Source organism: Leptonotus elevatus, chromosome 4 (assembly GCF_054856555.1).
Source record: "Leptonotus elevatus isolate MCC_2025b chromosome 4, RoL_Lele_1.0, whole genome shotgun sequence".
NCBI classification, from domain to species: Eukaryota; Metazoa; Chordata; class Actinopteri; order Syngnathiformes; family Syngnathidae; genus Leptonotus; species Leptonotus elevatus.
In genome coordinates, this window is record NC_141242.1 from 16751957 (window position 1) to 16776613 (window position 24657).

General features: G+C 37.8%; 1 protein-coding gene across 2 annotated transcripts in view; it reads right to left on the minus strand.

Moving 5' to 3' along the window:
• Positions 1–273: 273 nt before the first annotated feature.
• The window catches only part of lrrc4ca (leucine rich repeat containing 4C, genome duplicate a), a 135093-nt gene continuing 110709 nt past the window's right edge, over positions 274–24657 (minus strand). For both annotated transcript variants that reach the window (XM_086074418.1, XM_086074417.1), the window contains exons 2-3: positions 15963–16021; positions 274–7676 (exon numbers count right to left, since the gene is read on the minus strand). In XM_086074418.1, the coding sequence (XP_085930544.1) occupies positions 5679–7625 (1947 nt within the window). In that variant the 5' untranslated portion in view covers positions 7626–7676; positions 15963–16021 and the 3' untranslated portion in view covers positions 274–5678. The remainder of the gene's footprint in view (positions 7677–15962; positions 16022–24657) is intronic.

Below are 24657 nucleotides of genomic sequence, written 5' to 3' on the forward strand. Positions count from 1 at the left end.
CGAAGGAGCTGGTCGAAGTGGCTGGGGAGAGGGAAGTCCCTCCTAAACAAGCCGAACCCGCCGTAGTAAATGGATGGATGGAATTCAGCTTGTACGAACCTGGAACGAAGGTGGGAGTTGAATTTGGCGTGATCACCTGTGTATGTACCCATTTTAACAGACTGATGCACAGAAGTTAATTTCTCAGGATGTATTTAGACTTTAATCCGTCTTTAACATTCTGAAAAATGTTTTGTTAATTTCATATGGGAAACAACACAAAATGCAGACAAGTACAGAAAAACAACAAGACTTTATTTTAACCATATTTTGTGTATGTACTACAAACTCTGCTCTCTATAATCAATCTCCATATCTTCTTAAAGGTTATGTAATAATTCTTACATGAAAATCAATCTCTTTGTCTTTTACAGCACATTGCTTCTTCTTTTTTAGACGGCTGGTTGGTACAAGTAAAAACAAAACTAAACAAAAAACAAACAGCAACAACAAAAAAAACACTTTTTATTGACCCTTTTAAATGATGCAGTCTCAAAAATGTACTTTTGTATAAATCTACAACTACAACTGCATTTCCTCTCAAAAAATGCCTATGTAAGAACAGAAATATTTCAATATCTTACACACATCAGGGAGCTTGACTAAAATGCAAAAAAAATGACCATTTCATTTTCCACACAACAATCCTGCAAATAAAAACTAAATTGGAATCTTAACATTATGTGAGTAAAATGAGTAGAACTGGAACATCAAAGAGATTAAATGATAAAGAGAATTAGCAGTGTGATGTCATGAATATTGTTTGGCCAGCACATAGCAGGATAAAGGACAATTCACCAAAATCATTTGTGGATTTTATATCAATTGAACAGCAGCACACTCAAACATATGACTGTTTCCTTTAAATTTGCTAAACATTGCCAGCTTGCCATTAATATCATCTACACTATTGATACAAACAGTGGGCATGCTGAGTAGACTCATTAGCTTTTGCACCCCAATGTGCTCGTAATCTTTAAAGATGCTTCAAAATGCTGAAGGGGAAAGAAAATAATCTGTCCTTTATAAAAGGAACTAATATTAGCACATAACCTTGGTAATATTACTTGTTGGGGAAGTCTATAAAATAATAATACAATAATAATTTTAAAACAAATTAAATAAAAAGTGGTCATGTCCTGTGCGTGGAATGTGTTAGATTATCTTGTTGAATTAGATTTGTTTTTCATTTTCTTGTAATGATAAAATGGCATCCACTGCTATTAACAGCATACAGCCAACTTTGTGGAAATTTTTTACAACGCTTGAGCTGAGGATTTTTTTTTTTTCCGATTACACCCAACACAAAGTGAGCTTTTCTGTCGGCATATTTCCAATGTTACATTGCCGCACTGGCGTGAGGTAAACGGCACAGCCGGCTTCCAATAGCTGCTGAGACCGAGCAAAACAGGTTGGATTATGGTGAGTGCATTGACTTATTTAAATCAATTGAAATGTCAACCAAGATAGCATTTAGCAATAGCTAAAGTAAAACATATTTTATTGTTTGAGTAACCTTTTAAAATTTACAATGTCGGTGTAACGAAATCAGATATAAATCATTGCATGTCCGGATCTGTGAAAGTCCTGTTAAATATATTGAAAACAATACACATATCAAGAATTTTGATTAATTTACTATTTTGATCAATCAGCTAGTGACGTACCCAGGTTGTAATCACAGAAATTCGGCAGGATACGTTCAGTGTTGTTTAATGTTTAATCTCATTCGAACCCTGGAGTGCACCAAACAAGCAGATCTTGACCGCTTGAAGAGCAACTCTCTGTCCGTCTGCTAGTGAACTCTGGTACAAAATGGATTACTTAAGCTAAAAATGTCAATGCTGCACAGACCAAAGACAAAAACAAAAAGCTTCAGGATGCATTGACTGAATAGCTATACATTACAGTAGACCCTGCATTCTCGGTTCAGCATCCGCACATTTACTTTTGTGGATTGTAACGTTGCAAAAAAAGAAAAAGAAAAATATTTTGTATTATTGATTTTTGTGACAAATTACTGTCTACACAACAGTATGTATAATCATTGTACTGTAGAAGCTCTGAAATGGAGACTATCACCTGTAAACACACCAACAAATATCAAACTACCTGCCTGCTTTGTGGCAAAAGGCAGACATTTTTTTGGGTGTGTGTGGGTGAAAGATCCTTGATCGATTTTGTGACTGAAGTGGCAAAATAGTCAGAATTCTATTGTGTTTTATAGTTTTACAGGATGCATGATATTTGTTGTATTGAAGAGTTTCTTTAAATGAGACAACGAAAGGTTAATGTTGTCCATAAACATGCCAAATTATTTGTCTGCACAACCAAACTACGCTGAACCACACTTATATAAGTAGACTGAAGATCCACCTACTCACACTCTCTCACCCAATCACAGATCTATCAGCAATATTAATGAATCTGTGATTGACAGATGGAATACATATGTCTACATTTGCTCACGAGAGTTTTGCTAAATGAGGACTGAATGCAGCATTGAAGCCAGTGGAGGCCCTAACAACAGCTCAGAAGAGCATTGCTAAATCTATCTACCGCCACCAGTTTGTTGTCACTAAGTGGATCGAGCAGTTTTGGGTCAAGAAACATCGAAGTGCTAGTCACTGTAGTGGGAACAGCTCCATCGAGAAGCAGACTTTACCACCAGCACAGGCACCATCGATGTACTGTAACTCATGTGCTTTGCTGTGCAGTCAAATTCTCACCTCCAAAACAAATAATCTCCATCACTTTAATTATTAAGGTTTGGTCGGGGACTCAATATTGTGCATGTGAATGCTTAGGTGAAAGCTGTTACTGTGTTTTTGAAGGTACAACAACAATGTTAAATTGTCAGCATTTGAAATTATTTTCAAGTGTTTTGGGGTTATTGTTTGTTGTATATTTATTGTTGAAACTATTAACATAAGCAGTTAGAATAATTTTTAGGGATGCATCTTTTTTCTTCTCACAAAAACGTATCTTTCTCTACAAATAGCTGGGGTCCAATGTATAACATTTCCATCTAGCTGCTGTTTGCCTCTGTCAGTGTGGTATACGTTAATAGATGTGCAAAACCATTTTTTTTCCTACATTGAAATATATATTAGAACAGTGGTTCTTAACCTTGTTGGAGGTACTGAACCCCACCAGCTTCTTATGCGCATTCACCAAACGCTTCAGTGAAAAATAAAATGTGATTTAAAAAAAGAAAACATTTGTATTAAAAACATAGGTATAGGTTTTGCTGGTGAACAAAATGAACAGGGAGAGTATCCTTTTCAATCTGGAATCTGGCTCTCTTCACCTTGAATTCAGAAAGTGTTGTGTTATTGTATTCCCCATCCCCATGCAGCTAAAGGGAATGTTCCTTTAGTTTTGCTACATAGCAAGTTGTGCTAGCCTAGAATTGCTCAATTTGGCATCGCAAATCATGCCGCTTGGATGCTGCCTCCCATCACCCAGCTCAACTCTATAGAGCCCTTTAAAACAACCACCACTGTTTTCTTAAGATCAAGCCCGGAGCAGCAGATAGAGAAAACAGCAGAGGCCCCAGAACTGAACCCTGTGGAACACCAAACACTCCGTTATACATGTGAATTCATATTGCATATATTCCATCCGACCACTTTCTTTTTAGGCCATGTAACTCTGATCACCTGCAACCAATGATGGCTTAGCGGGGCATAACGAGACATAACGGGAGTGTGCCTTGACCTCCGCCGAACCCCTGAGAACTGATTCACCGAACCCCGGGGTTCGATCGAAGCCAGGTTAAGAACCACTGTTTTAGAAGGTTTGCTTGACTTACAAAATAATACGGTAGAAAATAGAACACAATTGGCACCAACTTGTTTAGAAAATTTGAGTTGTTTTGTATCGAATACATCACAACCACTGCAATATTTTTAACACATAAAATGTTCTTAATACAGTTTTATACTTGGGTTGTTCAACAATTCTGAAGTATACTTCATTCTTAGTGTTGGGCTTTACTGGTTGCCCACCTAGCCCCTGAAGTTATGGTGCTTGGCATTGTTTTTTAGGATGGGGTCTTGGGAATGCTTTCCTGAAAAAGGGTATTTGCCTGTAGTCACGTCAATTAAAATGTAAATGGGGTTGTGGGAGTAAGGCAGGTGTAGCATAAACATCTGGCTGATGCCTGCTCTCCCACATTTAGCCACAAAACCTGCTGCACATTGCCAAATTGTGTGGCTAGCAGGGGTAGTGTGTGTATGTGGAGCTGCCAGGCACTGCCCATGTGGAAATGTGCCACGCGGATTACAGGCAATGTGCTGAGACAGCTGTATAAAGGGTTTAAGCTCACCAGTCTACCTGAGAGCATGCAGTCCTACAGCCCTGTAGATGAGATAAGCGGTACATGCTTTAAAATGGTAGCTTTGAAACATACGGAGAGCAAACCGTGGGTATCAGTAAGGAAAAGGATTAAATGTTGGAAACTCTTCAGTCCACTTCTTTGACAGATTTCTTCCATATTGCCTTGCATTAGAGATCTAGAGGGCATTTGGCAGCTGGGAAATTAAGTAAAACAAATTAGATGCATAAGTACGGAGCCCACACGGGACGTCACGAAAATATTTAAGATTGCAATATAATGCAATACTATCCTGTTATAACGCAAGACTATTGCAAAATAATGCAATGTTATTTTTGGAGGGAAACGGAAGACTTCCACTTCCGGGTCATTGATTTAATCGGCGCTGACAGGAGTATGAATGATGGTTTGGAGAGATTTTTACAATCTAGAGATGTCTGAGGCGAGGACATACTTGATATGCAAAGGGATAAGGTATGTAGTCAATGTTAACAGTTTATTAACAAAACAATCATGGTGTTGATGATAGCTAAAGCTATTGCTAATGATTCAGAAGTGGAATCTCGCAAAAATCGTTGCGTTAAAAAGCAATAGTACTGCGTTATATCGCAATTTATTGCGTTATATTGCAGTCTTAAATATTTCCGTGATGTCCCATGGCGGGGTCCGTACATACGAGTAGTGAGGAGCAACATTAAAAACAAGATTTTATCACAATTACATGTAGTTCTTAATTATCAAACTTGTTTTCATCAACATTTTGAATAGCAAAATGTGGGACATATTGATCATATGTGACAGTGTTACTGACAATTCTGCTGAACACCTTGAAATAACGGGTAAATTCATATTTATTTCAACCAGTTATTTGGTCATCAGAAAATACTTTACCACTTACTCCACAGTTAGAAAAAAATGTCATGTGCTCTAGATTTGTTGGGAAAACACAGTTAACCAAAGATAAATCAGTCTTCTTTTTTCATTTCTTTTGGACCTATTGTCCAGGCATAATCTGAAAAGCATGTCAGTCAACCAATATAACAAGAGGAATGGGGGAGGGGGCATGAATTAAGTGTTGAAAACAAAATAAAACAACTGCTGAATATATATTTTTTCATTGATTTAACAACAATAGTCTTTGCTCTTAAATAAATAACTTTTTAAAGACACTTTTTGTAACAGACATACCCTAATTACCAAAGTCCTTAAATGAACATCCCCGACCACTGATTTACCAAACACACCGTAGTTCATTCATGTTTGAGTCTTGCTGTCATTCCATTATTTGAGAAAACAATGTTCAGATTTGGGTCTCTTGCACATTGTCTTTTGAGTTTGCCCGGATTAACAAAGGTTCATGCGCTGAGCTGTGTATGGAGTTGATGGTGGAGGCATGGTTGTATGCCGTTTTATACGTGTTGTAATGGTTGAGGTGCTCATGTTCAAGAGGAGGCAAAGTCAGGTGGCCCTCCATGCCCGGTCCTCCTGTTACGCAGTCCTCGTCCACATTAATGATCTCAATGGTACGTGTGGGCGCGTGATGATTCTGCTGGTGGTGCTGTTTACGCATTTTGTAGAAGATGATCAGCATGACAGCTGCCATGAGCGTGATTGCAACAAAACAGCCGATTATGATCTTGGTTGTCTTCATGACCTCATCCAAGCCATTTAGGGAGCCTTCCCCACCAAATTCAGTGACAGGGATTGTGTAGGTCTTCTCTGTGGCACGAGTGGAGACAGGGGTACGCACTGTGGTGGTAGTTGTGGAACTGGGTGACACAAACTTCCATGTATGGGCCGAGGGTGTGGGGCCTACCTTCTGTTGCACAATTGTGGTAAAGCCTTCGTTATGTGGCGTTTCTATCATCTCCACAGTTACTGTGGTGAAGTAGCTGAAACTGCTGTTCTCAGTCGAGGACACATTGAGTGTGGCTGACGCTGTTGTGTTACCGGCTGAGTTACTGACCATACATGTATATGTACCAGTGTCTTGCATGGTAACATTGGTGAAGTTCAGAGTGCCATCGTTTAGCACTGAGATTCTGATCTTGTACGCACCGTGCGTCATGATGGAACCATTGGGGGTAATCCAGCTCACAGAAGTCAAAGAGCTGGCTCGACATTTCAACTCTGCAGCGCTCCCCTCTGTCACATTTAGGTCAGCTGGGGGCTCCACAATAACAGGAGCATAACAGTGAAAGTAGTTTTGGTCAAGCTCACCAATGTAGCGCCCTTTGTGGTGAGCCGGTGAGCTGCAGCGGGCGCAGCAGCTAGTGTTTGCTGGTACCATCTCCTTGAGCCACCAACTCAGCCACAGGATGTCACAGTTACAATTCCAAGGGTTGTGGTGCAAATGCACCCGCTCCAGATGATGCAAAGGAGTGAACAGATCATGGGGCAAGAGTGTAAGGTTGTTGTGGGCTAAATTAAGCTCCACTAGTGACTGGAGATCATCAAATGAGTTTCTTTCAATAGTCTGGATCTGGGCATGCATCATCCATAGCTTCTGGAGATGGATGAGCCCCTTAAAAGAGCCAGGCCGGACCACAGACAGCTGGTTCCCTGACATCTCGAGCTCATCCAGCTTCACCAGGGGAATGAGGTTGGGAATTTCCTTCAGATTGCACATTCCCAGATTTAAGTAGCGAAGATTGCTCAGCCCTTCAAAGGCCCCCTCAGATATGTAGGATAGCCTTTTAAGCTCCCCAAGGTCCAGCCGTCGTAATGAGGTCACCCTGTTGAAAGCATAGGAGGGAATACTCTCAATTGGATTATTCCTCAGCCATAGCTCCTTTAGTTTGGACAGGTACTCAAATGCCCCATTTGGGATCGTGGTGAGGCGGTTATCAAAAAGCTCCAGGGTATTGAGGCTAGCAAGTCCATTGAAGGCCCCAAGCTCAATTTTCCGTATGTGGTTTTTACTCAGCTGCAGGATTTCCAAATGTCTTAAGTGCTTGAAGCTGTCCACTTTAATCACCTGAATGAGGTTTTCTTGGAGATTCAGGTAGCGTGTGTTGGTAGAAATGCCATCAGGGACCTCTCGTAGCCCCCTCCGTGTGCAGATGACTTTGCTGAACTGATTACTGCAGGAGCAGACGGAAGGGCACGTCTGAGCACGAACCAGACCCGTGACCACCAAAAGCTGTAGGGCCAGCAGCAGCACAAACAAAGGGTCGGACAAGGCCCGGTTCAACCTAGGACCTCGCATCATCTGCTGCTGCTGAGAGGAGGTCATCTTGTTTAACATTCATAATTCATTGAAGGGTCTTCCACTTGCTGGTAAGATGATTGGAGACAACTGGAATGAAATAAAACACAAGAAAACAAATATTAATTAGATGATCAAATACATATATTAACTCATACAGTACATACAAATAGACCACAATCCTTACAGCTTTTGCCGTTGTGATTAATAGCATCTCAAACAGCACAATGACATTGCCTCTCTTCTGGAGTATATCTATCCAATTGAGAGGGGAGCAGAGTAGCAGAGGCTGCTATGTTTTGGAATTGGAATTTGGCTTCAAAGACCTTAACAAGGAGAAAGCACTCCAACTTCACAAATACAATAATAATACAATATTTATTCTGAGATAGATAAAAAAACAAATAATGTGTGCAAAAGGGATTGTGCATGAGTGTAATTGTGTCAGCAGTGTATATGTGCTTATTTGACATTTTTTTAAACAATATTTTGTATAAATTGCAATATAGCTGTAAGCAATCTATGAAATGTAGGTTTAGACAAAGACAGAACAATGTTTTCAAAGGAGAAAGTAATAATTAATGTGACTAAAAGAGTCTCTTTTGTAACCATTAATCGCACTCATTCAAATAAACAATCCAATTGCTCAATTTGAACCGACAGCGATTAATACCAGAGGGGATGACACTGTTAGAAAGTGACTACAATGCAGGTTTACTTTGACAATCGAAGGGATTAAATTGGATTTTCATTTTGAGTGATGGACTAATAATGGTTATAAAAAAAATACATGCTGTATCTAAAAGAACTGCTATTAAGAAAATTGAAGAGACTAAGCCATGATGTAATACTTTTGTAATATCTTTATTCAGATTGAGATGTCAATAGAACCTGACTCATATTTGTGTTTATTTTCAGTCTACTGTAAAAAAAAAAAAGGCAATTGACTTTGCTTTTTCAATTCTTTTGAAATGGATTTTTAATCAGTGGTTTTTGACTGGTGAGAACATGTCTGACATCAAATTCACGATACATTCAACACCCTAAACACAGATTGGCCAGGGATTAAACCCACAACCTCCCAGCATCAGGGCAGACACTCTACCACTGGTCCACTCAGTTGACATGCTTTCATTCTACATGATACACAAGAGGAATGATGATGAAAGATTATAGAATGAGAAGCATATATTACAGGGGAAGGTCAGCCTGCGTTTTATACTTGAAAGAAAACAAGTGAGGACAGAGAGGAAGAGATTAATGAGATATAAATCAAATCGGGTCACTTCGTGATCATGCCTGCATTTTTGCAACAGCTCTAAATATAAACTAAAGTCCTCTATGGATTCCAGCGTGGGAGTGATACCCACCACATTAAACACAACTCTTGCGTTTGCACACCACCCTTTCCGTAGTGGCATAAATGTTGCATGTCTGGTTAAAGGTACCGAGTTGTAGTTCTCATCGGATAATATTCTTTTACAATAGCTGTTGCATTACTCATGACTTGAGCTACAGTATTGGATTCCACTTGTGTTAAAATGGGGCAAATTATTCTTTAAATGGGCCACCGTTTGTAGGTGCAGTTGAACCTACTGTGACTCTTGTAAATATTTTAACGTGGAGAAATCGGCCTCAAACTCTTGCTTAAATGTATTAGTCTTCTATATTGTCTTTCAGACCATTACAACTGAGTCTATACAGTACATACTGTATACTATATTCAAAGAGAAAGTCAAGCTAAACATTTTCTTTACAATACTATGTCCTATTCAGCCCCAATTGTTTAAGCAGTATTTTGATTAATATTGTGTTCGTGGAATATGAATTAAGCAGCAAACTGCCCATTTTTATCCATATCAATGGATGGATTTTGAACAATATTAATCAGAATACTGTGTAGGCATATAGAAAAGTAATGGTACATACAGCATGTTATTTACAAGAAATAAATGGCTTGACTTCCCCTTTCAAAAGAAGGTTTAAAAGGGAAACATTGATGACCAGCATTTGAAACAAAATAAAACAACCTGGCACACATTTAGACCAGTGATCGTCAACCCACGGATCCAGAGCTTCGTGCGGCTCTTTGATCCTTCTGCTGTTTTTGTCTGTGAATTTGGGAAATAAATAATGAGTAATACATACTGTAATATCATTAAACATGATTTAATTAGTGTAATAATCAGTCACAGCTACCGAATGTGTGACGCGTGACGGTATGAAACCATGAAGAAATCCAAGAAAAAAATTGAAATAAAACAGAACATTTAATGCAATAATCCCTACATGAACTATAAACATCAGTTACATAACCTCACAGATGACAGTTGACAATCTGGGCCCGGTTGTTCAATTCTCAGTTATTTTAACCACTGTTTAACGCCTAACCGCCGGTTAAATTATTACCCGCCATTAACTAACCTACTGTTAAGTATGCGTTGTTCAAAACATGGTTAGTCACTCTTTTTGTTTACTTCCGGGTCTGCGAAAGAAATGGATACTATCCAAATGACCAACCAAACAAACAGTATTCAATGAATGGTTGAAGCAATTTAGGAGTTTTTGTGAAATATTTTTATTATATATATTTTTTTATTCATTATAATTTCCTTTTTCTACTGTGTGTATTTTCAGTAAATATTTTGTGTTATATTTTTGTATTTTTGCCAATATTTTTTCGTAACATAGAATATTGCATGTTTTTGTTTGATTTTGTTTCTCATATTTTTGTACATTTCAACGTATTGTAATTTTTGTGTAATATTTTGATATAATTGTTTTTAATTAATTGTCTTGTTTTTGTATTTACAATTTTACGTTCTTCTAATATGTGTGTATTTTTCACCTAATTTATGTAATTATTATTCATATTTGTAATATTTGCAAACAAGAAACATCACAGTTAACCTCTCTTTGGAATCACCTCCCACTAAACTTCATTTTCCATCAGCACTTCTCCCACGATTGGTTTCAGATGGGTAAAAGTCCATCTGCAACTGCACGTTGGCATCGGGCATCAACACACCGTCGTATGCCACTGAGTGCATGTGTTATCATCATGACGGAACACAGATGGCATTTTTAGTTCGCTGCAAGCAGATCATTAAATTTGGCTTTCATTTCATGAATACGATGAGAATATATATATATATATATATGATCTATCGAGGTCATTATGTACGCAGATGATACTGTGATTTTTGTGACGGAAAGAGACCATTCAGAAGTTGCTATACACACTAAAAAAAATCATAAACGTTTCTAACTGGCTGAGTAACTGTTATCTACAATTTAACTCCTCCAAAACTGTTTCTATGTTTTTTTACTTAAACAAATAAATGATACATATAACCTGATATTTTAATTTCTGGATAGAAAATTCAAGTTGTAAATGAATATAAATATTTAGGCACTATGTTTGATACCAATCTCACTTTTAAACATAACATTGATGACATCACTTGAATCATCATTTGAGAATGAATGAATTAAATTTTTGGTCTCTGTGAGACAGTCCAAATGGCTCTTTGAGTATTTAAGGTTGCTGACCCTGATTTAGAGAATTAGGTATGAAAGTAGGATTTCGTATTGCCCTCATAGTACAATAGCATTTCGCTAATGTGGTTATGTCATTAGGTGACGTGACGTCATAATAGTGCAACACAAATGTAACCCGGCAGTGATTTCAACAAAGAATTGTGACCCAGTACATTGGTGACAGTGATAATGAGACAGATGAATGGCTTTGAATTGTCCTTGGCATTATCCAAAATATTTAATAATATTTTGTTAGAAAATTTATTATATTCCTGTTGTCACACAGATTTGAGGAAGCTTTGGATCACAAATGAATCATTAATAGTCCTGGCATGTCATTTATATAGTTAGTTCCTATTTGAACAACTTTATTTTCATGTAGGATAGGGTTGGTTTCATCTGAATAAATTATGAGAGCAGAATTTACAACACACTTATTTCTGGCTTGTTCAACCTCATATTGCACGTTTGACATTTACTTCAGTGTTTTTCTATGTTTGTCAGTAATTTAAATATGCATCAGCAAAGTGAGGTCAGCTCATACTTTTAAAGCTGTAAAAGCAGTCTCCGGAGATCTGTTAAAGCATCAGAGTCTGCACTATGGTTTACAGTGGTCTTTCTACTGAATATTTGCTTCAACTTCCGTGTCAATGCCCACACTATTAAAAACACCGTTTTAAAGCAGTTATATTTTGCTTCTGTTGGGTTTATGATGTCTTTGTTTTTGCAACTCATGGCACCTCATTTCCCTGTCAAGGTAAATGTTTATGCAGCCGTTTACATTCTATCCCACTTGTCCTGTTTGGGATATTGGGTAAGATGAAACCTGTTGGCATTGTTGCTCCTGGGTTCCAATAAAATAAATCAGCTGTGGTTACTTGTTTTAAAGTGCTCTATAAATATAGAGTTGAGTTGAGTGAAAAGTTCTTTAGTCCGCTTGTTTGGTCCGGACCAAAAGCAGACTTTATTTTATTTTGTTTGGTGCGGTTCATATTCACACTGTGCTTTTTGCAAGTGGACTATTGATTATTTGCACCAACGTCACGTAATCTCGTGACTGCCCTATGACGGACGGCGGAAGGAAATGATTGTTGAATGGAAGTGGACGTGACCCTGAGCAACTTAGTGACTTAGCGACTGTTATTTTACAAAATAAAAGCTATTAGTGCTCAATTTCATAAATATGACTCCGGCTCCAGAGTGAAAAACTCCAAGCACAAAGACAAAATCCCTCATCATTAAACAGTCAAATGCACTTAATAGTTTTGAAGTAGGTGCATTTTAAAACTAAACTGCGTGTTCGTGCATTTGGAGTGGACGCTAACTATCTGGCTCGTTAATGTGATTTGAAACACGCAATTCGACACCTCTGTTACAATCTTTGTTAGAGTGTACGTTTACTAGTAAAATGTATGAACATTTATCTACTAATTACAACCTTTATCTACTAACCTCGCAAAAAAATTAGCGCTGCAAATCCGTGAATACTTTGTGGGCTGCCAGTCCATTAGTAGGCATGCGATAAAAAGCAACATTTGGTTTACTCTTTTGTCTGTCTGTACAACCGACCGCAGAGCAAGATGTGACCATTTTATAAGTTAATCGATTAGATAAAGGACTTTACGCTGTACGAGATTCAATGGTTACAATGCAGGCAAGTGGCTCTTTTGCCGTCCAGCGTCCCGGAGGGGGCGTTCCCATGAGGGCTGTGACGTTACGGGTCAAAGGTCAATATTGCGTAATCACATCGACCCGTGTGACGATCTGTGCTGGAAAAAAATAACGAGGGCTGCAGGCAAAACCAAACCTGGAAATAGAAAAAACATGAAATTCCAACGTGCTGCATATGCCCTGCATATTTGTGGCGTTATTAGATGCAAGATATTTGCGCGCATCAAGAGTAGCTCATTCAACGGAGGTTCCGCGACGCTGTTTCTAATATTGGAACGCGTTGCCGGATGAAAGCAGTAACCAGAGGAGCAGTTGCGCTCCGCGTACCCCGCCCCCACAACATGCTCACAGCAGCATGGCTAAACAGAATACGGATGGTTATGAATTAATTTAGCACAATATTCACTACCTGGCAATGTTTCCCCCCTGCGATGCTTGGCTACGTTGGCTTGCTAAGACCAAAAAGGCGCATATGTCCTGAAGTTGGAGCGGATCAGCCGTGGTTTGTATTTAGACTGCGAAGCGAACCGCACCCGAGTGCGTTTGGAAGCGGACTGAGATCACCTCAAAAAGTGGGTCTCGGTCCACTTGTTTGGTCCGCACCAGGATTGGTTTGTGTGTATTCAGACCTGCACAAAAGGTCCGGATCAGCATGGAAAATGAACTCTGGTTCGTTTAAGGCGGACCAAAGTGCAGATCTGAATACACCCATAGTTGAGGCTTAGCTCCCTCTTGGAGCATAAATAGTTGAGTTTTCCAAACCAACTTGGGTTGTGACCAAGCCTTGTTGTTGGTGACGAGTTTTTTTTTCTTTTTTTTGGGCTGCACTGTAAACACCAGAATGTATAGCTTTCTGCGAGTAAGTAAAGTAGAGTGACTTTTTTCTGGTATTGCCCATTGGATTTGATGAAATATACACATCTGTGCCATTTGGAACCAGCTGTGCACCTTCCATAAGCCACACGGTTCCACAAAATTCAGCTAGGGTGATAACTATTAAATAAGTAGCGTCAAATGGAAAAGCTGCATCTAGGGTTAAGATATGCCAGGGAAATAGGATGTTAGCACTACTGTGTGCATTTATAATCCAAGACCTAATCCATAAAATCCTGGTTAACAAAATAAATACCAATTGTGATTTAGTGTGAGCCTAGGTGAGGCTGTGCATCACAAGAGTGAATCAATAGCCTGAAAAGGTGCACCTGGATGTCGACACTTTCTACTTCATCTGTGAATGTGAACATTTTCAAACTCTTCTACTGGTGACATGTTCAAGGACCCATGCATGCAACATGTCCTTGATCGAGTAGTCATTACTCCCACGCAATGCAGGCTCAACTCAGCAGTCGATTAGCACAGCAGAGGCTTAGAAAAGTCAAGGTTGGATTATAAAAAATGAAAACCGTCGTTTGAATACCTCTTCCTATGTGTACTACATTCAATTCTAAGCAAAAATATAGTGTTGTATAATTTCAGTACCTGGCAAGTACATATGATCATAGTTGCAGTTTACGTCTAAAGCTGATAACATTGCGGAAGACAAAAAAAATCTGTTCCTCTGAGAATAGCAACCCTCAGTTTAGATGTGCCATATGCAAAAACATAAAGCACTTCAAGCTTGTGAACAATAAAACAACAATGGCAGCTCCTGACAACATTTGTGTGGATGCTGTTATAGTAATAGTTCCATTTTAAGTGATCCGATTGGTATCTCTTGTGATTATTAACTATGGCTAATCAATTCCGACAATGAATTATGTTATGTACAATTGACCTTGCAGTCGAGAGGTCATGCTTGCATGGTTTCCTCCCACATTTCAAAAACAGCCACGTTTGGTTCATCGTAGACTCTAAATTGTCCAAAGGGCTTTATGTGAGTGTGTATGATGTGTGCCCTGTGATTAGTTGACAACCAGTTCAGGCTGTATCCTGTTCTTGCCCAAAGTCAGCTTTGAATACAAATTTCAACTAAATTACTGTGTACTGTGACATAAATGACCTCATGAATGGCAGGAAAGCAAAAGGTAATGGAGTGCTCACTCAAAGTGACCTGGATCATCGGTAAGCACAAGAAACTATTTCATATTGTAGAATAATTTTTTTAAAAGGGAACATTTTATTTTACTTTTGAGATGCATGTCAACATTTGAACTCCCAATACACTTGATTTACCTTTAGTTTAAGTTTTTTGTTTTTGCGTAATACAAAGCAAGAAAGAATCAGTGTGATACTGTGCCTTCCGATAACTCCTGATTATTACTGTACAGTACACCCAGCCCCAAACTACATAAAACAGTATTTAAAAAAAAAAAAAACCAAAATGATTTCACCACCACGCAACGCACTTTTTTACATTTCTAATTGAGAGCCCCTGAAGTAGGCTGTCTCAGTTACAAAACTGATTAGACCTGTCTTGAATAACACGCTCTTGCTGTGCAAGTGAAATTGTAGTGAACTCATTATTTATTGTTTTGACTTTTCATCCTGCTACATGTGGTGCCACCAATATATTGAAAAGGTTGCAGGCGTGAGTTAATGTGACCACAAAGTCTGGTTGTAATTATAAAAATGTACTGAATAACATAATTTAGGTTGTAAATGTAGTTAAGTGGTTTTGATAGTCCTTCAGATTCTTCTGTCCCAATTGACCTGATAAGACACTGCCAAAGCTCTGATGACACAAGAAATTACACATATTTTACGTAAGAGGAAAGAGCATCCATAAATGGTAGTAAGGCGGAAAGGATGCACGTGATGAGGGGAGCTGCAAAGTTATTCATTTTATTCCTGTTGGCCATCTACAGCTACCGTGTTTTGACGTGATGTAATAGGTCAACTGGAAATGTCCTATGGCAATGGAAGCTGAAAGGTGGTATGTTGCCACCTAGTGTTGCAGTGTGTGTGTGGGTGTGTGTGTGTGTGTGTGTTCGGGGGGGTTAACACTTATCAGAGAGAATCCAGATGAACTGAAGAAGGCGTATGTGTACATTTTCAATCAATTATTGTAGATTTAAGTCAATCCAAGCAATGCCAAACTACATTCTTGAGTTTATTACGCCTCTCTATTTCTGAATGCCAATTATACAGTGGAACGCTGTGTGTGTCCGCTTCATTATGGAGTGTATCTCACAGCTTGCATCACACTTTAAAAGAGTGAGTTCTTACCTGCCAAGTCAATTACAGTTCAGAGGGGTTCCGGTCATTCTCATTTAAAGCCCAAATCCCTGAAAAATGCAAGAGGAGAAGATACAATTATTGCTACCTCAACATACTGTATGTGTACTTCACAGCAAAATATGAATGATGCAATGTGATCGAAAGCTGGGATACAATTAATGCTTTGCGATTAGTAGTAGCCTATGTTACTAAAAGTTGGAAGAGTTCATTCCTCAGGGATGCGGGTCATTCAAGGCCTGAACAACATCCAGCATTTCAACCACATGCAAACACACTTGCTAGGAAAGCCTCCAAACTCAGACACAGAAGAGATGCACAAGACAGATACCGCATTCTGAATAAATAACGGCAGACAAAAGCAAACACCTAAAATTCAACATCTTGCCCAACATCCATTCATGTAATTCAGGGACAGTGAATGCCTATAAGTGTGTTTGATCTTCTGCAATATTATTATTATTAAGTGAGCTCTATCATAGCTAAACATTTTTGTTACCTTTGGTTGTCAAGCCTGGGTTTACATTTTAGAAAACAGGAACATGAATGATTCCAATTTAGATTTGGGATAGATTTACTAACTAACTGGATATTTTGTCAAGAGTAAAATAATACGGTGATGTGTTTTTTTCTTGTATTTTGGTCTAACACTTCAACTCAATGTGCATATTAAAAGCAGCTTGTTAGAGCAGAAAAGCCACAGTTTCACTCTTTGGAAAGTGCGGCAACAAAATTGAATGGAAAGTCAGACTCATTCCATATGGCATGTCATATATTTATTCTACAGATCTGAATATAAGTCGCAACATTTCCACAGTGGTTTACTCAAACGTTTGCTTGACATCTGTTTCAGGCACTCTCTTTTGTTTATGCCAAGAAGATACTTCTCCATATATGTCTGTGTATAAATTAAGGCAGAATTTTCACAATGCATAGACAAGTTTGCACAGTACATTTCTCCATGTACAACATCAATATTTCACTTCCAAGAAACACTGAAAAACATGCTTAGGTTTTCCTCCTCCTCCGTCTCATGTATTTGAACAGAAACAATCCAAATTCAGCAATTTGACTATAAAATCATTAATAATATTGAATTAAAAAAGAAAATCACAGAGCAGAGAAACACATTTGATATATATATATATATATATATATATATATATATATATATATATATATATAATATAATCATAATTTTAGGGTGCAGGTGAGGCACTGCCTCCATTGACCGCACATCCCAGATCAAACAGATCTTCTGCTTTGACGGTTGTGCTAACGTTATAGACAAGTGATGTCACGCCATGTGATGCTTGGGTTACATTTTAAACCACTTTTAAATATTTGAAATCCAAAATATCACTATTCAGCCAGTTTCTGTTTGTAATGTGCCCATCTCAATTGTGCTCTTTGATACAAAAATACAGCAACTATGGCCAACTCCATAAATCCAGGCAGTATTATAACCTATATATGGAATAGGAAATTAAATTGAAACAAATTCTCCCAAGCTATCATCTGTCTTAATATCCCATTTTTCGAAAAAAGGATGCCCTCCTCTTTAAGAGTAGTAGTCCAACAACAAATCAAGCCTGATGTCAAAGTCTTATGCGCTCCAACCATGATTATTTTGACCTGCAGGTCAGACTACATCACCTACTGGAAATGAGCAGAAATGCATGTCAGGCTGAATCAATTGGCTGCAGAGCCATCCGTTCAATTAAGATCTTTGGTCAGCGTGGTCCATGTGGTGCTTTAGTGTAGTGAGCTCCCGAAGGAGTAGTAAGAACTGAAATCAGCTCAGTTGTGCCTGCCATTTGTCATTATGTCCTGGTAAATCCATCTGTATCTGCTCGAAAGGTTTCTGCCAAGCTGACTCACAAAGTCAAGACAGACCAAGTCTAAAGTAGGTAAGGAGGGATTAATGTCAAATGAAATATATTACTGAACAAATACTTGATAATTCCATATTAAAAGCATTGAGATATCACATCAAAGCATTTAAAAAGATGCATGAAATCCAATGATTTTGTTCTTTGACACGATACAAATGCACACTGGAATTCCTTTCATATTTGATAATAAATGAGCCTAAGTAAGACGATGGCGACGAGATAAAACAAATTAATATGCTTCAGAACAAGAATTACGGCGGAAAACAATTACGCGGAACAAAGAAAGCAATTTTATTACTCAATTATATGAATTATGTGATGTGTGACTAAATTAAATTAGAATGCAGAAAAATTAACTATTTTAATTAAGACACATCTGAGGAGTTTACAACAATTGTTAATACACAGACTTTAATGGCATATTTTATTCATCTCCGGGAGAGAGAGCTGTCTGTGTGTGTATGTGTGCAAATGTTTTTGTGTGTTTGTACTACGTCAATAATCACAGTCCCCAACTTGTCTGGACTACAGACAAATATGACACCATAATTTGGTGCTTAATTTTTTGTTGTCATTCTAGATAAAACAAAACATAACTATTTACAAATCTAGTCGGATTGAAGCTGCTTCAAGGCTGGAGGATACCATTGGTGAAATACAGTTACGTTGGAACAGAAAGGGGCCTTCACTAAATACAGTTGAAAAAAAACGGAGGGAACTATTATGAAAATTATCCTTTTAATGTCTTGTATACAAATAGCTATGTCTTTTGAGTGGCCAACAACTACAATCAAGTGTGAAATGAAACAACCAAGCACATCATTTATTTTCTTCCTTTCTGAAAACATTTCAGCACACTCGCCTGGCGAAATCCAGCCTACTGGTAGTTATTACAGGCTGGCCTCTCATTGGTCCATGGAATGAGAACTGGCTCACTACATGAGACGGATCCATCACTATACAGTATGTACTGTATGTTTCTTCATCCTTGCAATATTTGATAAAAGCATGTCACAGACATTTTATTAAGACATCTTGGAACTGTTGTAACTTTGAGGGGAGAAAATTACATAGTAGATCTCTTTTAAGAGTTCAGTCTGCTGTCCAGCTGTCAGTTGCTCAAAAGGTAATTGATTGACCTTTTTAACTTCTTAGTCTTTGAAGAAATTCAGTTTTCATGGAGACTAGAGGTGCATCTCAACATAAAAGACAATTCGATATGGTTTTCGCTATGTGGGACGCGAAATGATGAAAGGACGGTTCGATTTGAAAGTGGAAGGATTCGATTCGGTTTGACTCAGTGAGATTATGATTCACTTTGATATGGTACCAGTCAGTTCAGGTGGGTATGATGCAATTACTTTTTTGTTGCCATTTTCCATACAGTTGAATGTACTTGTCCGTATTGTCACTTCCTTCTAAGATATATCACTCCGATAAAAGTCTATTTGTTACATATTTCCTTATATTTCAAAGTGAAATGATTTAATTCGGTTTGATTCGATGCACTCACATTTTTTAAATCAATCAACGATTTTCCTGCTCAAACCAGTTTTTGTTACACCCCGAATGAAGAACCTCTCATCAAAAATGACAATCATAAAGGGTATATTCTCTCATCCCCGGAAATTCCGGCTTAAGTTTTTTTCTTTCACGGTATGGCGATTATCCCGTCTAGACTTCTGACACACCCCACCATGCGCAGTGGGGGTTCGAGACAGTTTTACCTTGGATGGTGCTAGTTTGGCAGGAGAATCAGTTGGGAGGGTGGCGGGTATAACCCCACACATGCACACAAATACATACACGTGCAAACACACAGACTTCTAATTCAAGTTTCCTTTTCTTTATTCTCGGGCTAGTTTTATGCATGTCACGTCTATAGCTTATTATTGACCACTAACCCAGTCTGTGTAGGTTGTGCAATATCAATTCTCAACTAGAGCTGCCACAAACACACACATTTGCAACATTTTTGCTAATTGACTAATCACTGATAGTACAAGTTGCTAGTGATGGCAAAATGAAGCTTCATGAAGCACTTGTGATATTTTTTGACTCCTCTAGATGGCACTCTTGGTTGAAAGATGCAGTGGAAATGTAATCAATTTCCTTTGCACTAGCCTTCATATTTAAACCAAGAGCACCATCTAGGTGAGTCAAAAAATATCACAAGTGCTTCATGAAGCTTCATTTTGCCATCACTACAAGTTGCCACAATCAATTTGATGCCAAATCGAATCATGTAAATTGGGGCATATTGCAAAAGCAAGCAGATGCTCTTATGTAACCATCATTAGCTTACAGCCTGAGTTCTTGAAAGTATGTACAAATTAGGGCTGTCAAAATTGAAATGTTAACTATAGAGTTTAATTTAAATTATTTAAAGCATTAAAAAAATAAAATAAAAATTAACTCAGTTTTATATATTTCCTGTGGCGGCGAATAAACTGTGCTCACATGCGCAGCCAAGCTTGGAAAGAGTCATTGGCTTGAAGATGGATGATCACGGACCACAGGTAATTTTACTTTCTGTTTTACTTGCCTTATCTGATGCTTGTTGGAGAATTCTAAGGTAATTTGCACACTTTGCAGAGGCAATTTAAAATACCATATTAGTTTTATGCCTTTGGCGTATCATTTTAGAGCAAAATACTCTGCTCAAGTTACTTCCACGGGGCCTCGCAAACGAATGCTGCTGAAGTGTGCTCGTGGGCACAACTAAACCTATAAGCGAGAAGTTTTTACAATTGTTCCTGTGAGAAGAACATAAGTGTAATGCCTATAAAGCTGAGTCTGTTGTGCTTGTTTTGTTCAGCCGTGGTATTTTACAGGAGAATAATTGTATTCAAGGAGCAAATTAATCTATTAGTACAGTCAGAATCTAAATATACTTCCTATTTGATGATTTTACATGACATGCAAGATTTTACTCGAGCAAATATATGTTGCAAGCTTAGAAGAAAATAGTAGTATAAATTGTGATTCATTGTGATTAATTACAGAATATTGTAGGATTAATTAATTTCAATTTTGTAATTGTTTGACAGCACTATTACAAACTAAAAATGCATACAATTAAGATGATAGAGCAACAACAAACATACTATATTAAAGCTATATTTAAAAAAATATATAGAAAAAAAAAGCTATATACTTTATAAACTATATACACTTGACTTTTTTACAAAATTAGTGGTGCCGGTTGGACGCAACCAGTGGGAGTAAACTCTGAACAAGCTTTTAATACGCACTATAGAGATAATATAAGGATATTTATAATACAATTTTGATTTTAGTATTAATAGATTCATTGTCAACCTTTTGGGGTGAAATTGTAGGTCTATGACCATGCATAACCTGGAAATTTGTGTACAACCACCAAAAAGGTGAAGTCGAACCATGGCGTTTTCGTGAGACATACGAATTCCAGAGATCCATTTGGTAGTGATGGCAAAATGAAGCTTCATGAAGCACTTGTGATATTGTTTGACTCCTCTAGATGGCACTCTTGGTTGAAAGATGCAGTGGAAATGTAATCAATTTCCTTTGCACTAGCCTTCATATTTAAACCAAGAGCACCATCTAGGGGAGTCAAAAAATGTCACAAGTGCTTCATGAAGCTTCATTTTGCCATCACTACCATTTGGAAAATATATCACAATTTAGTTGTGAAATTAACTTCTGTAGTAGAGTTATACTGATCATCGTCAGTGACCTGTTCGCAGCTCATCCAACAGGTTTCTTTGAAGGAGTGTGCGATTTTTACATTGTAAACTGTATTTAATAAATACAATAGAAGTGATTTAAATAGAGTACTATTTTCTTGACTGAATGCATGTTTGGAGATGTTGCATGAGTAGAAAATTGTCAGACAAACTCCAAGCCGCCAACACGAGTCAGCAGCCGCGCTGTCATCCAGTCGTCACCAGCGGAGCACATAAGCAGTTAATTGAATCAAAAACGTGCAATATGATGTTTCATTTCAAGAAGTGCTAGACTTATTACAGCCTCCAGAGTGGGGAAGAGAAAATACATTTTAAGTCTCCGAGAGAATGTGCGCTCCGCCTGATTTGGCAGGGAACACCCACATTTCAGAATGGCTCCATCCAGAATGCGTACATTTCATGAAGGTGCGTAAGGGGCAGACTTAAGTCAAATGGAGGAGTGCGAACCGTAGCCGCATGTATTTTCTGACTTAAGCACGAGGGAAAATATGGCCAGAAGTGAAGATGATTAGTTGGTGAACAGGATAGCAAATATTCAGCCACGTCGTGTCAGTTTTAGGACTCAGACGCAGAGATAGGAGTTTGAGGCCAAGGCAGATATTTATTAAACAAAAAAACTCCTCGTTTAGAGGGAAAAAACAAAGGCTATTAAATGTTAAACTAAAGGCGCTCCAAAAGGGAGGATGTCTAAACTACAAACAAAACAAAATCACTCCTTAACTACAACTATACTGTGGGTATACAAAGTTGCAAACCAAAGTTCACACAAGAGGCAAGAGACAAGACAACAAGGCTGAGGACTGTGACTGGCTTGAGTGGCTCTGACGAAAACACTTAGGCACAAGACAGGGGAGACGCAGACCATTTAACACATGAGGGTAATGGGAAACATGTGGACACAATCAGGAATCAGGGTTGACACTGACACCACATGAGGAAAGGCAAGTGACCTGAAACGAAAGGAGTCAGAATTTTCAAAATAAAACAGGAAATGACAAGCCAATATCACCGCGGTGTGACATTCATCAGCAAAACATCTGCAAAAAGCAAGTTATATCAAGCGAGCCATTGGATGGAAGTCATATATTGCATAGTAAGCATCTGAAAGAGATAACTACCAATATTCAATTTATTTCACAAAATGTCTGTCATCCTAAAGACTGGCAAAAGCCTCTGAAAAAATGCCTCTGAAGGCTTGCCATACTTCCACTGAGATACAGGAGGATTAGCGCGCTAAGCCGATAAGAATATGTAATACGAATCACTGATAACTCAGAATCGCTCCAGTTCCACAGAGGAAGTAAAGACACTGTTTTTTTTGGAGGGGGGCAGATTTTAAAAAAATTGCAGGGAGGTATAATGCGAAAAGAGGATATGTAAGGTGATGATGAGAAATTAAGTCCTTCAAGGGGAGACAAAAAGAGAATACAAATTAAAATATATCAGTAATGATCTTGGTTGTGGAATTAATTGAGCTCGTATCTCAGGGCACCAACTGTATGCTAGTTTTGCAGTGGACCTTGCCTCGTAGCCAGGTCACCTTTGCAAAATAAACTGTAAATCTGTGTGTGTGTTTAATCCTAGTTAAATAAAGGTCTAAATAAATACATGAATCAATAAACAATGAAAAAAAAATCCTATTCCTATAATCAGGACCAAAAAAAAAGTAAATATTCAATTCATGGAGTTTTACTGAAAAATGTATTATTTGCTTGTTTTTTTTCCTGTTGAATTTTCATTATGATTATTAGCATTGGGAAATATTTTCAAGTAGCACTGATCAAACAAATAATAGCTAAAACAGCATGCGAAGACTAGAAACGAGTCCTGATAAAAAAAAAATAGAAACAAGGCTGAATATAAATAAATAAATAAATAAATACTATATATATATATATATATATATATATATATATATATATATATATATATATATATATATATATATATATATATATATATATATATATATATATATACAATAAATAATAAATAAATAAGTGTAGTGTCATGTTGTGTGTTATAAATTAGTGTATTAGTGTAAAGTATTTAAAGGCTGAGTTTCCAAACAAAAAAAAATTACAGTATGTAATTAATGAACCTGTGGAATTTCTGGGAAAACAGAATTACTGTATTTAACTAAGTTTAATGGTTCGCTGTTGTTATTCAAGAAGCAAAACATACAGCGCATTCACTTATGGTCATGCAAAGCACTGCATGAAAGCTCTGTGACTCAAAAAAGGGCGCCTTTTCATTGCAGTGTGGGTGATACATACCTGAATTTTTGTGGTCAGCACAGATGCTACATTTGATCACACAAAGCACAAACTGATATCTTAAAAATGTGGTCCAATCCCAAGGTGAAGATGAAAAAATAAGACAACACTGGAATGTGTCTGGTAATGGTTTGGCAAAGGCCATGCTGGGGCTGTCATTGAGTAGGAAAGCTGAATAGCCTCCATTTTGAAACTAATGTATGTGAAGCAGCGACTCTTGTCTATGTTTTCTATGTTTTCCATTATGGGGTATTTCTAACACTGTGCACAAAGTGACCAGGCTTATCATGATACACAGACTGCACACCGCACAGTGATTTGCACCATAAGTGTTTATAAATAAATTTATATATATGTATATATTGATGCTTAGTGGCATTCACATGCACACATACACCCGAGCTGGTTCTCAAGCATCTGCCATTTCACCCTAGATGGAAAAAAAAGTGTCCTTTTTCCTGAAAAGTTAGCCAGACTTTCCAAACGGTTGCCACATGGTGATCGGATTGATTTCATCTTGGCAGCTGCAATGCACACAAAAGCTGACAACAGGCGTCAGTGCAATGTGGTATAGATTCCTTTATGTTCTAGCAAAAGGGGGAGTCATTTTTCACCGTATTAATTAATTTATTTAGCCAAACAAATGTATATGAATAGGTGAGAAATTTCACGTTTTCGTTATGTTGACAACTAATGTGTCCATATCATACCACATAAACAGCAATGGAGGAAGGAGAGAGATTTGCATTTTCAAGCTGGAAATACAGTTAGGCCTACGATTTTTTAG